Source organism: Abramis brama (assembly GCF_963993115.1).
Source record: "Abramis brama genome assembly, chromosome: 18".
In the NCBI taxonomy this organism is placed as follows: domain Eukaryota; kingdom Metazoa; phylum Chordata; class Actinopteri; order Cypriniformes; family Leuciscidae; genus Abramis; species Abramis brama.
The window spans coordinates 14,304,711-14,322,509 of record NC_139980.1 but is presented as its reverse complement, the minus strand read 5'-3'; the positions used below and the strand labels follow the sequence as shown (position 1 = coordinate 14,322,509).

The window sequence follows — 17,799 nt, the reverse complement described above, 5'->3', positions numbered from 1 at the left end:
ATATTTAATTGTTCATGATAATTTATTATATGTTTACATTTAGATGATTTTTCTATCATCTAACACTCAATTAAAGTTAGTCTAAATACACAAAAATGTAATAACACTAGTACATGTAATCTATAAATAATAACTATTAATTTTTCATATTCTACACTATAAATAATGTACATTAAAATGCGTTATATTTGCAGATTCCTTGTTGCATCTTGTTACGCCTTTAGAAACTATAACACACATTAAAATGCAAGTATTATAACTCTGGTTACAATTATTCATGTGACCATACAATGCCTTATAAGGTGCGTTAATTAAAAATACTTTTATAATGCAGTATAATTAAAAGCTTCAAGTAAAGTGTTACCCAATTAGTTTTATTTTTAAATGTTATAAATTTCCTTTATTTAGACAAAATGGAAATAGTTATTAGCTTATCTGTAATGGCCATGCAAATGATGCATTTTTAGATATGGTGTTAAATAATGAAGTGTTTCTGGCAGCAGTGATGTTAAATGCCTCTGTGTTTCTGTTAGATGTTCTCCAGCTAAGGACTATTTTAAAGAGCTCTCGGGACATTGGAGTTGGGCAGTGCAGTGGCTTCAGAAGAAGGCAAGAGGCCACAGATACGCACTCACACAATAGTTCTTCTTTATTGTGCATTTTTAAACTCCCCCTCTCCTCTTTCAGATGTCTGAGCACTACTGGACGCCTCAGAGTAACGTATCGAACGAGACGTCCACGGCTAAAACCTTCCAGCGCACCATCTCAGCACAGGTACTGCACTTACAGTCTGACGTATCATTGTGCTGCGTTAATGTCATCACTGAACTTGTTTTACATTATACATAACCAATATAAACGTCGTAATTTCAACTTTACATTATAGTATTTATTATAATATTTTTAATTGCCTTTTATTTTAATATTTTCGATCTTTCATTTTAGTTTTAGCAATTTTGTGCTTTTGTCATTTTTTTTATATTTCTATAATAGTTTGAGGTCATTTTTATTTCAGTTTTAGCAATGTTAGTACTTATTTAATTTGGTTGATAACTTTTCATCTAATATTTCTTTTATTTTGATTTCAGTAGTATTTCAATTGTCAAACTATTTTTAATTTAGTTAACAATAACACGTTAAGTGAAATTTGTCATTTTGAATTCAAAATATGATTTGTAAACGTCTTAGGAGTAAAAAGTCCTATTTTTCCCTCTCCTTCCCTCTCCTTCACTTTTGTACATCCTTAATGTTTTGCTTTTTTTTATAGATGAAAACACCCCCAAAACAGCACAAAAATACTAATTTAAGCTAATTTGCTGTTGTACAAAATTATTTTTTTAATTATTTAAAAAGCTTGCATTTTAAAAATATTTAAAGACTTTTATTTTTGTACCTGTGTTTTATATTTTGTATTTTATTTTAAAGGTTTAGTTCACCCAATAATGAAAATTGTCATCATTTACTCACCCTCATGTCATTCCAAACCTGTAAGACTTTCGTTCATCTTCGAAACACAAATGATGGTCTTTTTAATGAAATCTGAGTTGATTTATGTCCCTCCATGTACAGCTGCACAACTACCACTTTGACGCTTCAAAAAGTTCATAAAGAGATCATAAAACTAATCCATATGAATTAAGCGGTTTAGTGATCACTTGATCACATGATCACTTTATATGATGAACAGATTAAATTTAGGCTTTTATTCACATATTCATCAACTCGCACATCAGTTGTGGTACACGGAAGCTCAAGCATGTTTGCTTGACGTGCGAGAACCAATGAGGTTCATTCTCGTGTTACGCAGCACGTTTGAGCTTCAGCAAGAACCAATGAGGTTCATTCTCGTGTTACGCAGCACGTTTGAGCTGCCGCAAGAACCAATGAGGTTCATTCTCGTGTTACGCAGCACGTTTGAGCTTCAGCAAGAACCAATGAGGTTTGTTCTCGTTGTCACGCGGGTTCTTTTGAGCTTCTGTTTATGTTCGCTGATCAATGTTTATGTAAGTAAAAGCCTTCATTTTAATCTCTTCATCGTATAAAGTGATCGTGTCTCTTCAGAAAATTTGGACTAAACCGCTCAATTCATATGGATTAGTTTTATGATCTCTTTATAGGGCTGGGCGATATATCGCATGCGATTGTTATGCGCATCTCGTCAGTAAAGCCGGTTCCTTGATTAGTAGTAAATCGCCATCACCTGCTTTCAGATGGAGCGGCATTTACAACACAGTGCCGTAGTTAACTGACAAGCTGAGCCATATCGCATTAATTATTGCAGGCGATACATCCGCGATAATTAATGCGATATGGCTCAGCTTGTCAGTTAACTACCGCTCCATCTGAAAGCAGGTGATGGCGATTTACTACTAATCAAGGAACCGGCTTTACTGACGAGATGCGCATAACAATCGCATGCGATATATCGCCCAGCCCTATCTCTTTATGAACTTTTTAATTGTCAAAGTTGCGTAGAGTGTCAATGGAGGGACGGAAAGCTCTCAGATTTCATCAAGAAGATCTTCATTTGTGTTCCAAAGATGAACAAAAGTCTTACGGGTTTGGAACAACATGAATTAATTAGTAATTAATGACAGAATTTTCATTTTGGTTGAACTATCCCTTTAAAATGTAAAAAAATTAAAATGGTTTACTTGCAGCTAAGAGTTAGCTAGCCATGCACACACCCTTTGGCCGTTATGGGAGAATCATGACATTTGACCTGCTAAATGGAGCTCAATGAATGTTGGGTTTTGTGTTTAGGACACTCTGGCTTATGCCACAGCTTTACTGAATGAGAAGGAGCAGTCCGGCAGCAGCAATGGATCAGACGGCAGCCCGGCCAATGAGAACTCAGAACGAAGCCTCAGACAGGTCTCATTATTTCAGCAGTCCATCATCAGTTACATCATAAAACAATCAGCAGCATTATACTAAAACATCCTAGTGTTTAATAAATCATTATATTCACCATTTCGTCCTCTCTTTCTCTCAGGGATCCGAATCCCCAATGATGTTGGGCGATTCTCGGAGTGATCTAGAAGATGTGGACCCCTAACGTTCCTCATTGTTTGTGCGCAACAAAACACAAAAAAAATCCCTCCGACGGAAAGATGTTGTGGCTCTAAACACACAATCAGAAAACTGCATTTGATCTTCTAGGGACTGGAAATGGAGCGACCAGAAGCAGCCAAAGGGCCCGTCGGAGCGCTCGCTCTTCAAGCCGCCTCGCCGGAGACGTGAACAGACGCGAATATCTCGTTTTTTTTTTTTTTTTTTTTTTCTGGTGGTTAAAGCCTGGCTGGATAAAATCAGAATTCATGTCTTACAAGTCATTTAGATAGTTTCGTCTGACTCGATGAGTTCTGTCAGACGAATTGGACTTAAAAACGGAGGCTTTCATTTCCTTGACGTTTTTACGCAGAACTACTACTATGGTGCCAGACGGGGTGTTTTAAAAGAAATCAGCGTATATTTGCCAATGTAATTAAGTAGATACTATTCATGAGAAATGTAAAGATGTGTTCCATAAGTGTAATTTCAAATGTAAAATAATATTTTTAAGAATCCTTTACTGATTTTCTTTATTTTTTTTCCTGGATCTGTTTGAGAGGTGCCTCAAATCTTATTCGAAAAAAAAAAAAAAGAGGAACTTGCCAAGTCTCTGAGAGTCAAATAATCACACCGTTTTTTTCCCTTCTCATTTTTGCTGGTATTTTTAAAATGCACTTTATATTTGAATTCAGTTTTGTGACAAATTCATCACGTGGAGACAATTGGACAGACATGTCCCCTCGCTGCTCTCTGTCCAATCCTTGACTTTCTGAATAGGAAACCGCTGGATAGGAACAGCGTGCAGCAGAAGACACGAGCGGTTTACGCAAGTGCTAGACAGAGAAATATGACAGTGGACACGGGGGACAGACTTTACAGCGGAAGACACATCGCATCAGCAGATGCGTCCTAAGACACATATGCAACACACTGAGACGCTACTGTCCGATGAACGTTTCTTCCTCCCAAAAGACAATGAGTGCTACAATCAGCAGTGTGTCATCTCACTCTTTCTGTTCATCTGTTTTGATGTTGTCTTGTGCCGCTCTGGTTTGAAGGTCTAGGACATGACACTTTTCAGGGTAAATGTTGCCATATTTGTCCCTTTTTTTTCTTTTTTTTTAGTTTGCCTGCATCTTTTCCGTTCAGTCTGCCTTATGCGATAGAATGACGGGGCGAGGATCGGGCAGAAAGGGGAGGGGAAAGAGAAAGACAGAGGTTGTTGGAGAGATGGGAAGTTTTCACAGAGCAGTAAAGTGCCTTTACTCGACTCGTCCCCTATGCTGCTCGCGTCCTCGTCTTGAGACAAACCAGTGGACACGTCGTGCTACACAAATGCCTGAACTCGCTCGACATTGCGAAAACAGCACACACACATATGCTCGGCCGTGCTCATCTCAGAGCGCCATATGAGGACACAGGACGCTTGTTTGAGCCGGGCCTGTGATGTCTCTCCTTCAGGGAGTCCGCAGGGTGATTCATCTGCCGTTTGCTGCTCATTTTGTATTTAGACTAGAACACTTAGCAACATCGCTTCAATGTTTACAGCGGAAAGACCTCACCACCACCTTACGCAAACGTTTGCTGAAAGAGTGAACCGTAGTGCTGCTTTTTACCTCACAGTCACCTGCTCTTTGCTTGGGGTTTTTTTTGTGTGTGGACACTTTCACATTGACGCTTTTTTGATGTGGTTCTTCGCATGTTTGTACATGTGAGAGACTCTCTTGGTGGAAAATAATGGCCAAAGCTGAAACACGCTGGTCCCTTCCATCTGTTGAAAAAAAAAAACTTCTTAAACCAGCCTAAGCGGGTATGCTGGTTTTAGCTGGTTTATGCTGGTCTCCCCGTCTGGCTTAGTTGGTATTCAGCTTGTTTAGTGGCCAAAAACCATTTAATACCAGCCAGTAGACCAGCTTGATCCGGCTGGGAGACCAACAGCTATAAATATTTTCCCGACAGGGCAAGCCTGCTTTGCTGGTTTTAGGGGGTTTGGTTCACTTAAACTCTTGATTGGTCTGGCTGGGTGATCAGGTAAAACCAGCATACCATATTAAACTGGTTCAACATTTTTTTCAACAGGGCCAGCCTGGTTTACTGGTTTTAGAGGGATTTTGGGCACTTTAACTCTAGAATGGTCAAGCTGGGAGACCAGGTAAAACCACTTAAGGCTGGTTTAAGATGTTTTTTTCTCAGCAGGGTAAGCCTGCTTAGCTGGGTTTAGGGGGTTGGGGCACTTAATCTCTTGATTGGTCAGGCTAGATGATCAAGTTAAACCAACACACCATCTTAAACTGGTTTAACATTTTTTTTTTCTCAACAGGACCAGTCTGGTTTACTGGTTTTAGAGTGGTTTTGGGCACTTTAACCCAAGATTGGTCAGGCTGGGCAACCAGGTAAAACAAGCAAACCTGTTAAGGCTGGTTTAAACAGTTTTTTTTTTTTGTTTTTTTTTTCCCAGAAGGGTATTTGACTTTTTGACTCTTTCTCTAAGTGTCGGCCTCTAATAGTCAGCGAAACACTGCAGTACTCACAACTGCCTTTATACTTTGAATCAGTAAATGGTTCATTCCTAATTCACCGCCGCATATGTGGTTAGTATTTGGGATGATTAGTTAAACAGGCTTTAGGATGACTTTTTCAAAATGTTTCGGGCTGAAGGCACGGGGTTCAGCGACGATTGAGGGGACAATTCATCAGATCAGTGCCTGAACATAAGGCGTCTTTCTTATTTTGCTGGAATGTGCACATTGGCAAAGATATCACACTAATTTCAGCTCAGCTGCCTAAATCGGTTTTCACTAAATGAGCCCATAAGAAACGGTGGAGTTGCAGTTTATATGTACTTAAGAGACAGGGTGTGATAAAGCTTTCATCAAATCTGATCCTCCTTCCTCCAATCAGTCTTTTTTAAACCCTTCCTACACTTGTAGATGCTGTACCAACCACTCGGCAGATCTGTGACAAGGCTTGCATTTTGAAGCTGGGTGTCAGGACAGGGTTAAAGACGCTTGAAGAGTTTTTAATAACGGGGGATTCTTTGATTCATTTCTGCTGCGAGTGTGTAAGATGTGTAAAGGAATCTGTTAATGCATGTTACAACCACATTTTAATTTGTACATCAGAGTTTGACAATGAAAACATTTGATATAAAAATGGAAAAACTGGAATGCACAACTTTTCACAGATTGTGTGACGTTTGTACGTGTCAAGTCTGAAGTTGATTTTAGACCATTACTCGTATAAAGTTTGTATACAACTTGTAATGTAAAAATATACATTTATAAAAAGTTATACTCTTATAAACAGTGCACATGCATAATAGAAGATAATGCTCTCCAAAATATAGTACAAAGAGATTTTGTTCAATTCAGAATGTGTAAATATCAAAATGAAAAGTGCTGACTAAATACAGTGTTATCGATATTATTATCAGTTACCAATATTGGAGGTTTGTTAATCAGTATTGGTCCATATTTTAAATATATCGGCCAATCTTGTATATGTCATTGTACATGATGGTCTCCTCTATGTTTACATTTAGATTACCTTTGCCATCATCCAAGGCTCACTTAAAGTCAATCTTTAAAATCTAATAATTTAATAACACTGTTAAATGTAATCTTTAGCAAATCTCAAAATGAGTATTCATTTTTCAATTAACCCTAAATTCACTTATAACAAAATAGTATAAAATCGGCCATTACATAAGTATTGGTTAGAATTGATAAATGCATCCCTATTTAGAATGTGTTTTGCAGTTTAAAGGCCTATTTTAAAGTGTTTCAGCGTGTCTACATTGGTTATGGTTACACCAGAACCAGTTACAATGCTCTTCTCCATCGTGTAATATTCCGTAGTGGCAGAAATTAACTCACTCGTGTCACACCTCCAAGTATTCTATGTGTTATAGCAGTTATGTCCTTGGTAACGTGTTTAGAGAAGGGAGGAAAGAGGAACACCCATCCCCCTTAGCTCTTCAGTGGTCGCGCGGCTGGTGGGACGGGCGGTGCCTGCAGCAGGTGGCGATGGCGGCAGCTCCTTTATCTCCTCCAGATGTGCGAACTACACAGGTGTTTCCCAAAGCAAATGCCCCATGAGCGACAGAACCACGAGAAAGAGCCTGACAGCCTGTTAGTGTCCAGGAGTCCTCGCATGAAACTTCCACCTAAAATAAATAATGCAGGTTAGTGCTGCTCAGATACGCTAAAGGTTCGGTCATACTAGCAAGATTTTGTCAATAGTGTAGCGGTTGCATGAAGCACAGAAGTCACTTCAAGTCTAACAGCTTTCTGTTGGTCAACAGGGTGATTTCGCAAGACCAACTGAACCTGATGCAAAATTTACACGTCGAAATCTTCCACCCTCGCATACATTCCCATTAAAATGACGGGATTTCACATGCGAAAATGAGATGGACAGCAGTAAATTTGACCACACTTTAATTCACCCAAAAGAAATCCATGAATCGAGTGGTTTAATCCAGGTCTTCTGAAGAGACACTCTTTATATGATGAACTGATTTAATTTGGGCTTTTCCTTTGATCGGTAAACATTGATCGGTAAACTTAAATAGAGCACTTGAATATGGTAAACGGAAGCTTGAGCATTTATTTTATGATCTCTTTATGAATGAGATTTGGGTGAATAGACTTTCAATGGAGGATAAATCTCAGATTTCATTCGAAAATATCTTCACTTGTGTTCCGAAGATGAACGAACAGGTTTGAAACGACATGAGGGTGAGTAATTAAGTAATTCATTTTTGGGTGAACTAACCCTTTAAGTCATGTTTCAATGAATCCACAGTAGGTACAACAGATTCAGGAGTTAAACTGCCACTTGTATAAATGTTAGAAGCTGTGCATTTGGTTTCTGTGTCCACTGAGTCAATGGAAATGTCTTGAGAGTAAGTCACCTGCTCGCTGACAGCCGTGGGGTCGTGTTCTTTCAGATGACACTCCAGAGAGGACGTGTGGCAGCAGGAGGCATATGACGTTACACCCCTTTTAGCAGGACATGCCCTGCGGCTGCCATGTAGAGGTCGATCAGAGTCCGATACCTCTCCAGAGGAAGAGGAAGAACTGCAGCCTGCAGGGAAAGATGACAGTTGTCACATTCTAGAAACGTGAATAGAAATGTACACAGACTTAGGATAAGCATAGAGATCTCTATTCAGTGCAATTATTGAAATTATTGTCTGATAACCAAAACTCAATACACTTCAACTTCATCTGAACCCAGAACAATCCATGAATTAATCCTAGTGAAAAACGCTGCAGTGCGAAACCATCTGTCACCTGTCAGCTGGTGTTCTGAGGGACATTCTGCATCCGCGCCTCTCTCGGGACTCTCTATCGTCTGGCACTGAGCTTTATGGCCTGTACAACAGCGCGCTACAGCGAACACACCTTGCCCTCCATTCCCATTGATGGCAACACACTCTTTCTGCCCGTCTCTCACCTGTCAGAAAGGAAATTACTAAACATTCCTCTACTTTACTCGCTCTCTGGTGCAAGTAGCAACTTGCATCAGGCTGACAGTTTAAACGGTATTTTTTGAGGATACTGAACAAACTTTCTCTGATAATGACCTCCACTCTTTCTCCAGCTCTCGCTCCGTTATGTGAGAAACTGGAGCAGCTCAGCATCTCTTCACCGTGGCGACAGCGGGACACAGTTGTGGCGAAACCTGAAGCGCCTGACCTCTCAGACCAAACCGATCTACAGAGCAGATCCTCTCCTGTGAGAAAACACACATGTAGTGGCAACCTCATCAAAAATACACAACAAACTGCATTAAGGCCACCTTAATGGTTACAGATACAGTGAGGAAAATAAGTATTTGAACACCCTGCTATTTTGCAAGTTCTCCCACTTAGAAATCATGGAGGGGTCTGAAATTGTCATCGTAGGTGCATGTCCACTGTGAGAGACATAATCTAAAAAAAAAAATCCAGAAATCACAATGTATGATTTTTTAACTATTTATTTGTATGATACAGCTGCAAATAAGTATTTGAACACCTGAGAAAATCAATGTTAATATTTGGTACAGTAGCCTTTGTTTGCAATTACAGAGGTCAAACGTTTCCTGTAGTTTTTCACCAGGTGTGCACACACTGCAGGAGGGATTTTGGCCCACTCCTCCAGACAGATCTTCTCTAGATCAGTCAGGTTTCTGGGCTGTCGCTGAGAAACACGGAGTTTGAGCTCCCTCCAAAGATTCTCTATTGGGTTTAGGTCTGGAGACTGGCTAGGCCACGCCAGAACCTTGATATGCTTCTTACAGAGCCACTCCCTTGGTTATCCTGGCTGTGTGCTTCGGGTCATTGTCATGTTGGAAGACCCAGCCTCGACCCATCTTCAATGCTCTAACTGAGGGAAGGAGGTTGTTCCCCAAAATCTCGCAATACATGGCCCCGGTCATCCTCTCCTTAATACAGTGCAGTCGCCCTGTCCCATGTGCAGAAAAACACCCCCAAAGCATGATGCTACCACCCCCATGCTTCACAGTAGGGATGGTGTTCTTGGGATGGTACTCATCATTCTTCTTCCTCCAAACACGTTTAGTGGAATTATGACCAAAAAGTTCTATTTTGGTCTCATCTGACCACATGACTTTCTCCCATGACTCCTCTGGATCATCCAAATGGTCATTGGCAAACTTAAGACGGGCCTTGACATGTGCTGGTTTAAGCAGGGGAACCTTCCGTGCCATGCATGATTTCAAACCATGACGTCTTAGTGTATTACCAACAGTAACCTTGGAAACGGTGGTCCCAACTCTTTTCAGGTCATTGACCAGCTCCTCCCGTGTAGTTCTGGGCTGATTTCTCACCTTTCTTAGGATCATTGAGACCCCACGAGGTGAGATCTTGCATGGAGCCCCAGTCCGAGGGAGATTGACAGTTATGTTTAGCTTCTTCCATTTTCTAATGATTGCTCCAACAGTGGACCTTTTTTCACCAAGCTGCTTGGCAATTTCCCCGTAGCCCTTTCCAGCCTTGTGGAGGTGTACAATTTTGTCTCTAGTGTCTTTGGACAGCTCTTTGGTCTTGGCCATGTTAGTAGTTGGATTCTTACTGATTGTATGGGGTGGACAGGTGTCTTTATGCAGCTAACGACCTCAAACAGGTGCATCTAATTTAGGATAATAAATGGAGTGGAGGTGGACATTTTAAAGGCAGACTAACAGGTCTTTGAGGGTCAGAATTCTAGCTGATAGACAGGTGTTCAAATACTTATTTGCAGTTGTATCATACAAATAAATAGTTAAAAAATCATATATTGTGATTTCTGGATTATTTTTTTTTAGATTATGTCTCTCACAGTGGACATGCACCTACGATGACAATTTCAGACCCCTCCATGATTTCCAAGTGGGAGAACTTGCAAAATAGCAGGGTGTTCAAAATACTTATTTTCCTCACTGTATGTTTTGGCCACTTATAGTGTTTAAATTAGTCACCCCTCATGGAAACACTACTCCTAAACTGGTCTACCTGCAAAGCATCCACCTAAACCAGCCCGGGCCAGTAACAGACTACCAAAAATGGTTCAATACCCTTTTGGAAGTTAAACTCTTCCAAATTGTTTCAGGGAAGAATAAAATGCAATAAATGAAAAATCGTATGTAAATAAATCAGTAAAACAAAACAATAAATAACGTTAGTATTATTAATAAATGTTAACAGGATTATTAGGCTATATTATAAATTCAGTGCAGTCTGCTAAAATATCATATTAAATAAAATGTTACATGAAAGTCACTACTAAATACAGTATGTAAATAAAGTAAAACAAAACAATAAATAAGGTTCATTTTAATAATATATACTTATAAGGTTATTATATTATATATAAATTCACTGCAGTCAGGTTAATATAATATTGTACTATATTATACTATATATTATAAATCCACTGCAGTCTGCTAATTATAATATTAAATTATTAAAGGTACATTTATATATTATATTATATTATAGTATATTATATTATGTATAAATACACAGTCAGTCTGCTAATTATAGTATTATTAAATTATTAAAGGTTGATCTTATATTATATATAAATACACAGTCAGTCTGCTAACTATAGTATTAAATTAATTAGGGGTTAATATTAAATATGAATAGGTTATTATATTATTTTATATTTTAGTACATAAATTCATTGCAGTCTGCTAATTATAGTATTATTAAATTATTAAAGGTTAATATTAAATATTAAAAAGTTGTTGCATTACATTATATTATACATTTATTGCAATCTGCTTATTATAGTATTGAAATCATCATACATCAGACTGTTGTTGCTCAGCAAGCCACATTGTTGAAGTTTACTCGTGAACTCTGACCTGTGAGTGTGGAGGTCGGGTCAGGCAGGGCGACCACCATGTTGGGTGTAGTGAGACGGTGGTCCTGTGGCAGAGACTCTGGGTTCAGACTCTGTTTGTCTGAATGATAGAGGAGCTGTTGCAGAAGCTCAGCAGAGCTGGAGTTTGGACTCAGATTCAGAAGCACTGCCGCTACACCTGAAAACACACACCGACCAGAGCTGGTTATATGGACAGACTGATCAAATGTACTCTCATCCATCTAATAACATGCACTAATAATAGTATGCATTAGTGTGTGCGCTAACCAGCAACATGTGCCGCTGCCTGTGACGTTCCGCTCTTGGTAGTGAAGCAGGTAGAGCAGTCACTGGATGCGCTGATGATGTCATCACCGGGTGCGAACACATCCACGCAGCGGCCCACGTTGGTGCCGGTCTTCCCAGTGCTCAACGGCTGGTCAGCTAAATTAACGGCCCCTACTGTTATCACCTGCAGCAGGGGAACAAATGATGTCAAAACCGATTGTATTAACAAGCATATGCTTTCCTGAAGGATTCTCCGGTCAGTACCTCGGGCTCTGAGGCTGGTGAGTACAGACAAGCATCATCGTTGTAGTTCCCAGCTGCAGCAATAAGCACTGCTCCAGATTCCACCATTTTCCTGCAGGCAGCGTTGAGGGTGCGACTGAATCCTCCAACAAACGGCAGCAGGAGGATCACAGGTGAGATAGGCTGAGACATCAGAGATGACTGGATATACTCTAGACCTGCAACAGAGTTGTGTATTATAATCATATCATATAATATTTATTTATTGTTTGTTTGTTTGTTTGTTTTCCTGCCGAAGCTCCTAACACAGTTTATTATTTAATACATATTTTCTTATGTATTAAATAGAATAGAATAGAATAGAATAGAATAGAATAGAATAGAATAGAATCATATTTTATTATTTATGTTTTGGTTTACCTGCCAAAGCTGATAAGACAGACTGAAGACTTCAAAAGTTTGGGATCGGTAAGATTTTTTAATGTTTTTAAAAGAAGTTTTTTTCTGCTCACCAAGGCTGCATTTATTTGATTAAAAATACGACAACAACAACAAAAACAGTAATATTGTGAAATATTATTACAATTTAAAATAATTGTTTTCTTTAAATATATTATGAAATGTATTTTATTAAATGTATTTATATATGTATATATATATATATATATTATGAAATGTATTTTATTCAGCAAGGATGCATTAAATTGATCAAAAGTGACATAAAGCGATTTATAATGTTACAAAAGATTATATTTCAAATAAATGCTGTTCTTTAGAACTTTCTATTAATGCGACACTGAAGACTGGAGTAATGATGCTGAAAATTCAGCTTTGCATCACAGGAATAAATTACATTTTATATATAATATATTCCAATAGAAAACAATTATTTTAAATTGTAATAATATTCCACAAAACTCCAGTTTTTTTTTTTTTTTTGTTTTTTTTTTTTTTTAAATCAAATAAATGCCTTGATGAGCTTCTTTTAAATACATTACAAAATCTCACAGATCCCAAAACAGCAGTGTGTATATGTGTGTGTGTGTGTGTGTGTGTGTGTGTATATATACATATATATATATATATAATTTTTTGTATTACATATGTTTTGGTTTACCTGCTAAAGCTGCATATATAAGATATTATATTATAAAGCTATATATATATATATATATATATATATATATATATATATATATAGCTTTATAATATCTATAATATAATAATATAATAAATATATACATATACTTATTTTTTAATTACTATTTATGTTTTGGTTTACCTGCCAAAGCTCCTGACACGGTACCCTTGCCTTGGCAGTTTAACACTCGGACACTGTTTACACTGGCACCTCGAGCGACACCCGAGTCCCGTCCACTGACCACTCCTGCTATGTGTGTGCCATGACTGTCACACTGACTAGCCTGAGGGCAGAAGACCGTAGGAAGTGATGGACATGTCTCTCATTAGCACTTACACGAAAAACTGCCCAGTTACCATAAAACATTTAATGACATTCTCCAACCTGTCTGTGAACTCTGACCCCATCCTCCTCTGGCACACTGTTGAAGTCCGTCACCATCACCCTGTCCTCAATCTCACGATGAGTCAACTGAACACTTGTGTCTAAGAGATACACTCCCACCTTTGCGCCGTCATCTGCATACACACAGGCATGACGGCTCAACAGATCAAGAACCATAAATGGCAAAATACTTGAAGAACAGGGAAGATTCAAGATTAAACATTTTATCACCATAAAAAGCATTTACACAGTGCAGAAAGCAAATCTTTCACTTCAGGATCTCAGAATATAATTTTAGAAGGTAGATTAAAGGGGTAGTTGAATATGATTTAACTTTTCTAACTTTAGTTAGTGTGTAATGTTGCTGTTTGAGCATAAACAACATCTGCAAAGTTACAACACTCAAAGTTCAAAGCAAAGGGAGATATTTGCTTTTAAAGAAATTGCTTTTTAAGGACTAAAACAAACGGCTGGTAGGGACTACACGACATTCCTCCCGGGTTAGTGACATCTAACCCTAAAATTTACATAAACCCCGCCACCTGAACACTATTTATAGATTATCAAGACAGAATATGCTAATCAGTGACTAGAAGATAACTACACATAAGCTACATAAATTCACCAATTAACCATTCAGAAATGTTGTCTACATGTTGTCAGTTCACAGTTCACTTTGAGTCTCTCCATTAATTCTGACTTCGATTTGAACACAAAAGGCTAAAAGTTTTTAAAATTTCCAGTGCATGTTTGTGTGAGGTAAAAGCACAAGCTCTTGAAGCTCCGCCCCCTGTGCTAGGAGCAGCAGCTCATTTGCATTTAAAGGAACAGACACAAAACGGTGCGTTTTTGCTCACCCTCAAAAAGTGACAACTTTAACATGCTATATAAAAATATCTGTGGGGTATTTTGAGCTAAAACTTCACATACACACTCTGGGGACATCAAAGACTTATTTTACATCTTGTGAAAAGGGCATTTTACCACCCCTTTAAAGTGAGAGAGGAGACTTTAGCTCACTGAGTGGTGAGTATTTTCCAGGCTCATGTTTGTTTTGAAGGATGCGCTGCAGGTTCCATGGGATGCTCTGGGCAAAGATAGAGGAATCCTCTTCAATGTATTCCACATGGGGCAGCTTTACTGCCTGACAAAAAAAAAAAGCGATGGAATGAAAAAGACAGACAATAACTGAAGAATTATTTTAATCCAAGTTCAAGTTTTTATTTTATTTTCCAGTCAATACTGTTCAAACATTCTTAAATATAAAATATGTACTGAGATATGAAATACAAAACTGAGAGCATTATTGTGTAAGAGTGTCTGTAAATTACCATGTGAAGAACATCGCTGCTCATTTTCACCAAAAACCCATGGAAGGCTCCTGAATAAGTCTGCAGTATTTCGATCAGGTATCCGCGTTTCGCAGATTTTGCGCGGAGCCTGCGCGCGGTGCGCTCCACCTGGTTCACGTGTGTTCCGTTCCGCATCACCACTATATACTGACCCGGCATGCGCCATGCATCCTGTGCGTAAAAAAGATTTTGATAACCTTCTCATTCCAAACGTTCCACACGTACTACAGTACATTTATTTTAGACGTTCTTGGCTTATGGCAACTGAAGTTGTCAGGACAACTTGTGAGTGTTTCTACACAGCTAATAAAACAATGTGGGACGTTTTTTGGCAGTTATATAAAAGGTAGAATGGGATGTTACTCGCTTCTGGGACCAGCTGAAAAGTATGTTTTCATTGTTGATAAATAAACGTAGGGCCTATATTTTTCTTTGATGTATATCATCTCATCTTAGCACTTTTGATTAATGACTATATTATGTTTAATTTTGTCATTTTATCTGAATACCAACATTTGTGAGATTCAAAATGTTGATGTCACAAATATGCAAAACAGGTGTTGTCTCAAGCACACTTGAAGCAACTAATCAAGGGCATCATTAGTTGCACCAGGTGTGTTTGAGCTAGAACACATGAAATATCTGAACTGGCTAGGTTTGTTTGACTGCATGTAAGGCCTCGTTTACACTGTCAGTGAAATGTGACCCAATACCCAATTTGCTCATATGTGACACAGATCGGATGTGTTCTATGAACAAAACGCATGCATTCGGATATTTTGAGATCGGTTTCAGGCCTCATTCATATGTGGAAATAAATCCGATATGTGCCAGTGCGACTGTCATGTAAACAGACAGATCGGATTTTCTGAGGCATTAGGTAACGTCTCCGTGGTAACTGAAGCATGTATGCACGCTGCAATGGTGGCACTTTTTGTCCTCCTCCGCCTCAAAATCATGGTGATGTTTGGCGAACTTTGCTTATATCGCAGAGCTAGCATTAAGCATATTTTGCATTCGTCCATCTGTGCAAGAGAATTTAACCCTTTAAGCATGCGTGATGTTTCAGATAGTATGGCAAGTGTAAACACATGAACCGGATATGGGTCACAGTTGAAAGAACATGTAAACGGACGGTCAAAAAAATTGGATAAAGGTAACAAATCAGAATTGGGCATCAAGACCAGCAGTGTAAACGAGGCCTAAGAAATATGGCTAAGTCAAAAGAATGGTCCAAAAAGTTTAGAGAAGATATGATCGCCCTTCACAAACAAGGAACAGAATACAAAAGAAACAAAACAAATCATAGTGTTATGCCTATATTCATACATCAATTTAATGTCCTGTACTGGATATTTGGTCAAATAAAGTGTCCTACTTACACACATTAAATATTAACAAAACTATTGGGGCCCACAATGTGCCTCCTACTGTAGACTAATATACAAGTATAAATCTTGTTCATTAGTTTTACTTAGGAAATTAGTAATTTTAGATGCATTATTTATTTAGTAAGTTTTATTTGATACAATTAATTTAAAAAAAATCTGCATCCTATAGACAGTAAAATCACTTTGCCTGATTTAAAAATAAAAAGTGTCCTTTATCAAAATAATTTCTTTTACTTTCATAAAAAGAAGCAAAACTGCTGGGTTGTTTCAACCCAACTTTGGGTCAGATATGGACAAACCCAGCCACTGGGTTAGATTTGTACATTACATTTTTAACCCAACGTTTGGGTTTGTCCATATCTGACCCAAATTTGGGTTAAAACAACCCAGCATTTTTTAGAGTGCAGTACACAGAAAACAGAAAACTAAATCGTTGAATTTTGCTCTTTAAAATGCAGCATCCCCCTACCTTAGTGCACCTGTAAAACTGGGCAGATGGCCTGCTCTCTGCTTCAGGCTGGGAGTCATCCTGCAGAATTAGAGACAGGATCATCTCTTCATCCTCAGTGTAGTCTTCATCACTCTTAACCATAGCCAGAAGACTCAGAAGAAAACTCAAACAGCACACAGTCACGACGCCTCTCATTCTTGGACACTTTTTGTGCTTTTAGGTCAAGAATATAAAATAAGTAGTTCAAGTGATGTTGCTCAAAATTCCCTTTTTTGGATTGGTGTTCCTCATATGGCAAGGCAGAAGTATGAAGCAGAGAGATTTAGAGCTGAAGTGTATCCTCATATCATTTATCATGTCATTTGAATCTCTCTGACGGAGTGAACGCAGTGAGGTGGAGCGTTCTGACGTTTCTCTGTGCTTAAATCGAACGATGTGAGGTAATAAATACAGCAGAAGAGGAGTCAGATTACAGTCCACCCACACACATATTATACGCTTACTATTCCTGCAAAACCTGTAAAATTAAAGTGTCAATGAAGTGACTACAAACAGCCTAGCAAATAAAGAGAAAAGGCAATACTAATAATTGAATTGTAGTGATTTTTTTGTTGTTGTTTTTTTTTTTTTTTTAACTAGGCTAAAGGACGACACATGTCTAACCTGCGCACGTTCAGAGTCAAAAAGTTGCACGTGTTGGATGCTGCTTCACTTTGACCAAAATAGATTCACGTCGTCCTCTGTTGGCCAGATAGTGGTATTGTTGAAGGGCTATAAAAGTAATCAAATGAAACGTGCTAAACACAATACAACAAATATTGTCAAAGCAGGGTAATTATTATTATTAATATTTATTTTATTTTATTTTTTTGACTCATATTGAATGAGGGAAAAAAACTGTTTGTGAGAAAACAGAAGAAACCTGAGATGCACCTCACCTACCACTGACATACTGATCCTAAGTAGCCTATGTGTTTCTTTTGTTTGTTTGTTTTCTTAGTTTTGTTGCAGTAGCTAGGCCTACTCAAGATTATTATGAATACCAGAAAAGTATTATGGGCAGCATGCATAGCCTAATAATCGAATTGCTTTTAACAGAGGCTGAACGCTTTAAGTCCCCCTGTAGTCAATAATTTTA

General features: G+C 38.3%; 2 protein-coding genes across 5 annotated transcripts in view; one reads left to right on the top strand and one right to left on the bottom strand.

The window, feature by feature from the left end:
• The window catches only part of usp24 (ubiquitin specific peptidase 24), a 73,065-nt gene extending 66,835 nt beyond the window's left edge, over positions 1–6,230 (top strand). For all 4 annotated transcript variants that reach the window (XM_084092062.1, XM_084092061.1, XM_084092060.1 and 1 more), the window contains 4 exons: positions 534–609; positions 688–774; positions 2,764–2,874; positions 2,996–6,230. In XM_084092062.1, the coding sequence (XP_083948188.1) occupies positions 534–609; positions 688–774; positions 2,764–2,874; positions 2,996–3,058 (337 nt within the window). In that variant the 3' untranslated portion in view covers positions 3,059–6,230. The remainder of the gene's footprint in view (positions 1–533; positions 610–687; positions 775–2,763; positions 2,875–2,995) is intronic.
• On the bottom strand, positions 6,144–17,080 carry pcsk9 (proprotein convertase subtilisin/kexin type 9). The gene is made up of 12 exons (XM_084092067.1): positions 16,680–17,080; positions 14,799–14,990; positions 14,488–14,611; positions 13,468–13,601; positions 13,225–13,366; positions 11,964–12,160; positions 11,700–11,883; positions 11,413–11,589; positions 8,645–8,793; positions 8,352–8,514; positions 7,970–8,142; positions 6,144–7,219 (listed from the first exon to the last, which is right to left on the bottom strand). Exons 1-12 carry the CDS (start codon positions 16,854–16,856, stop codon positions 7,031–7,033), a joined length of 2,001 nt encoding a protein of 666 aa, XP_083948193.1. The 5' UTR covers positions 16,857–17,080; the 3' UTR covers positions 6,144–7,030.
• Positions 17,081–17,799: the final 719 nt, after the last annotated feature.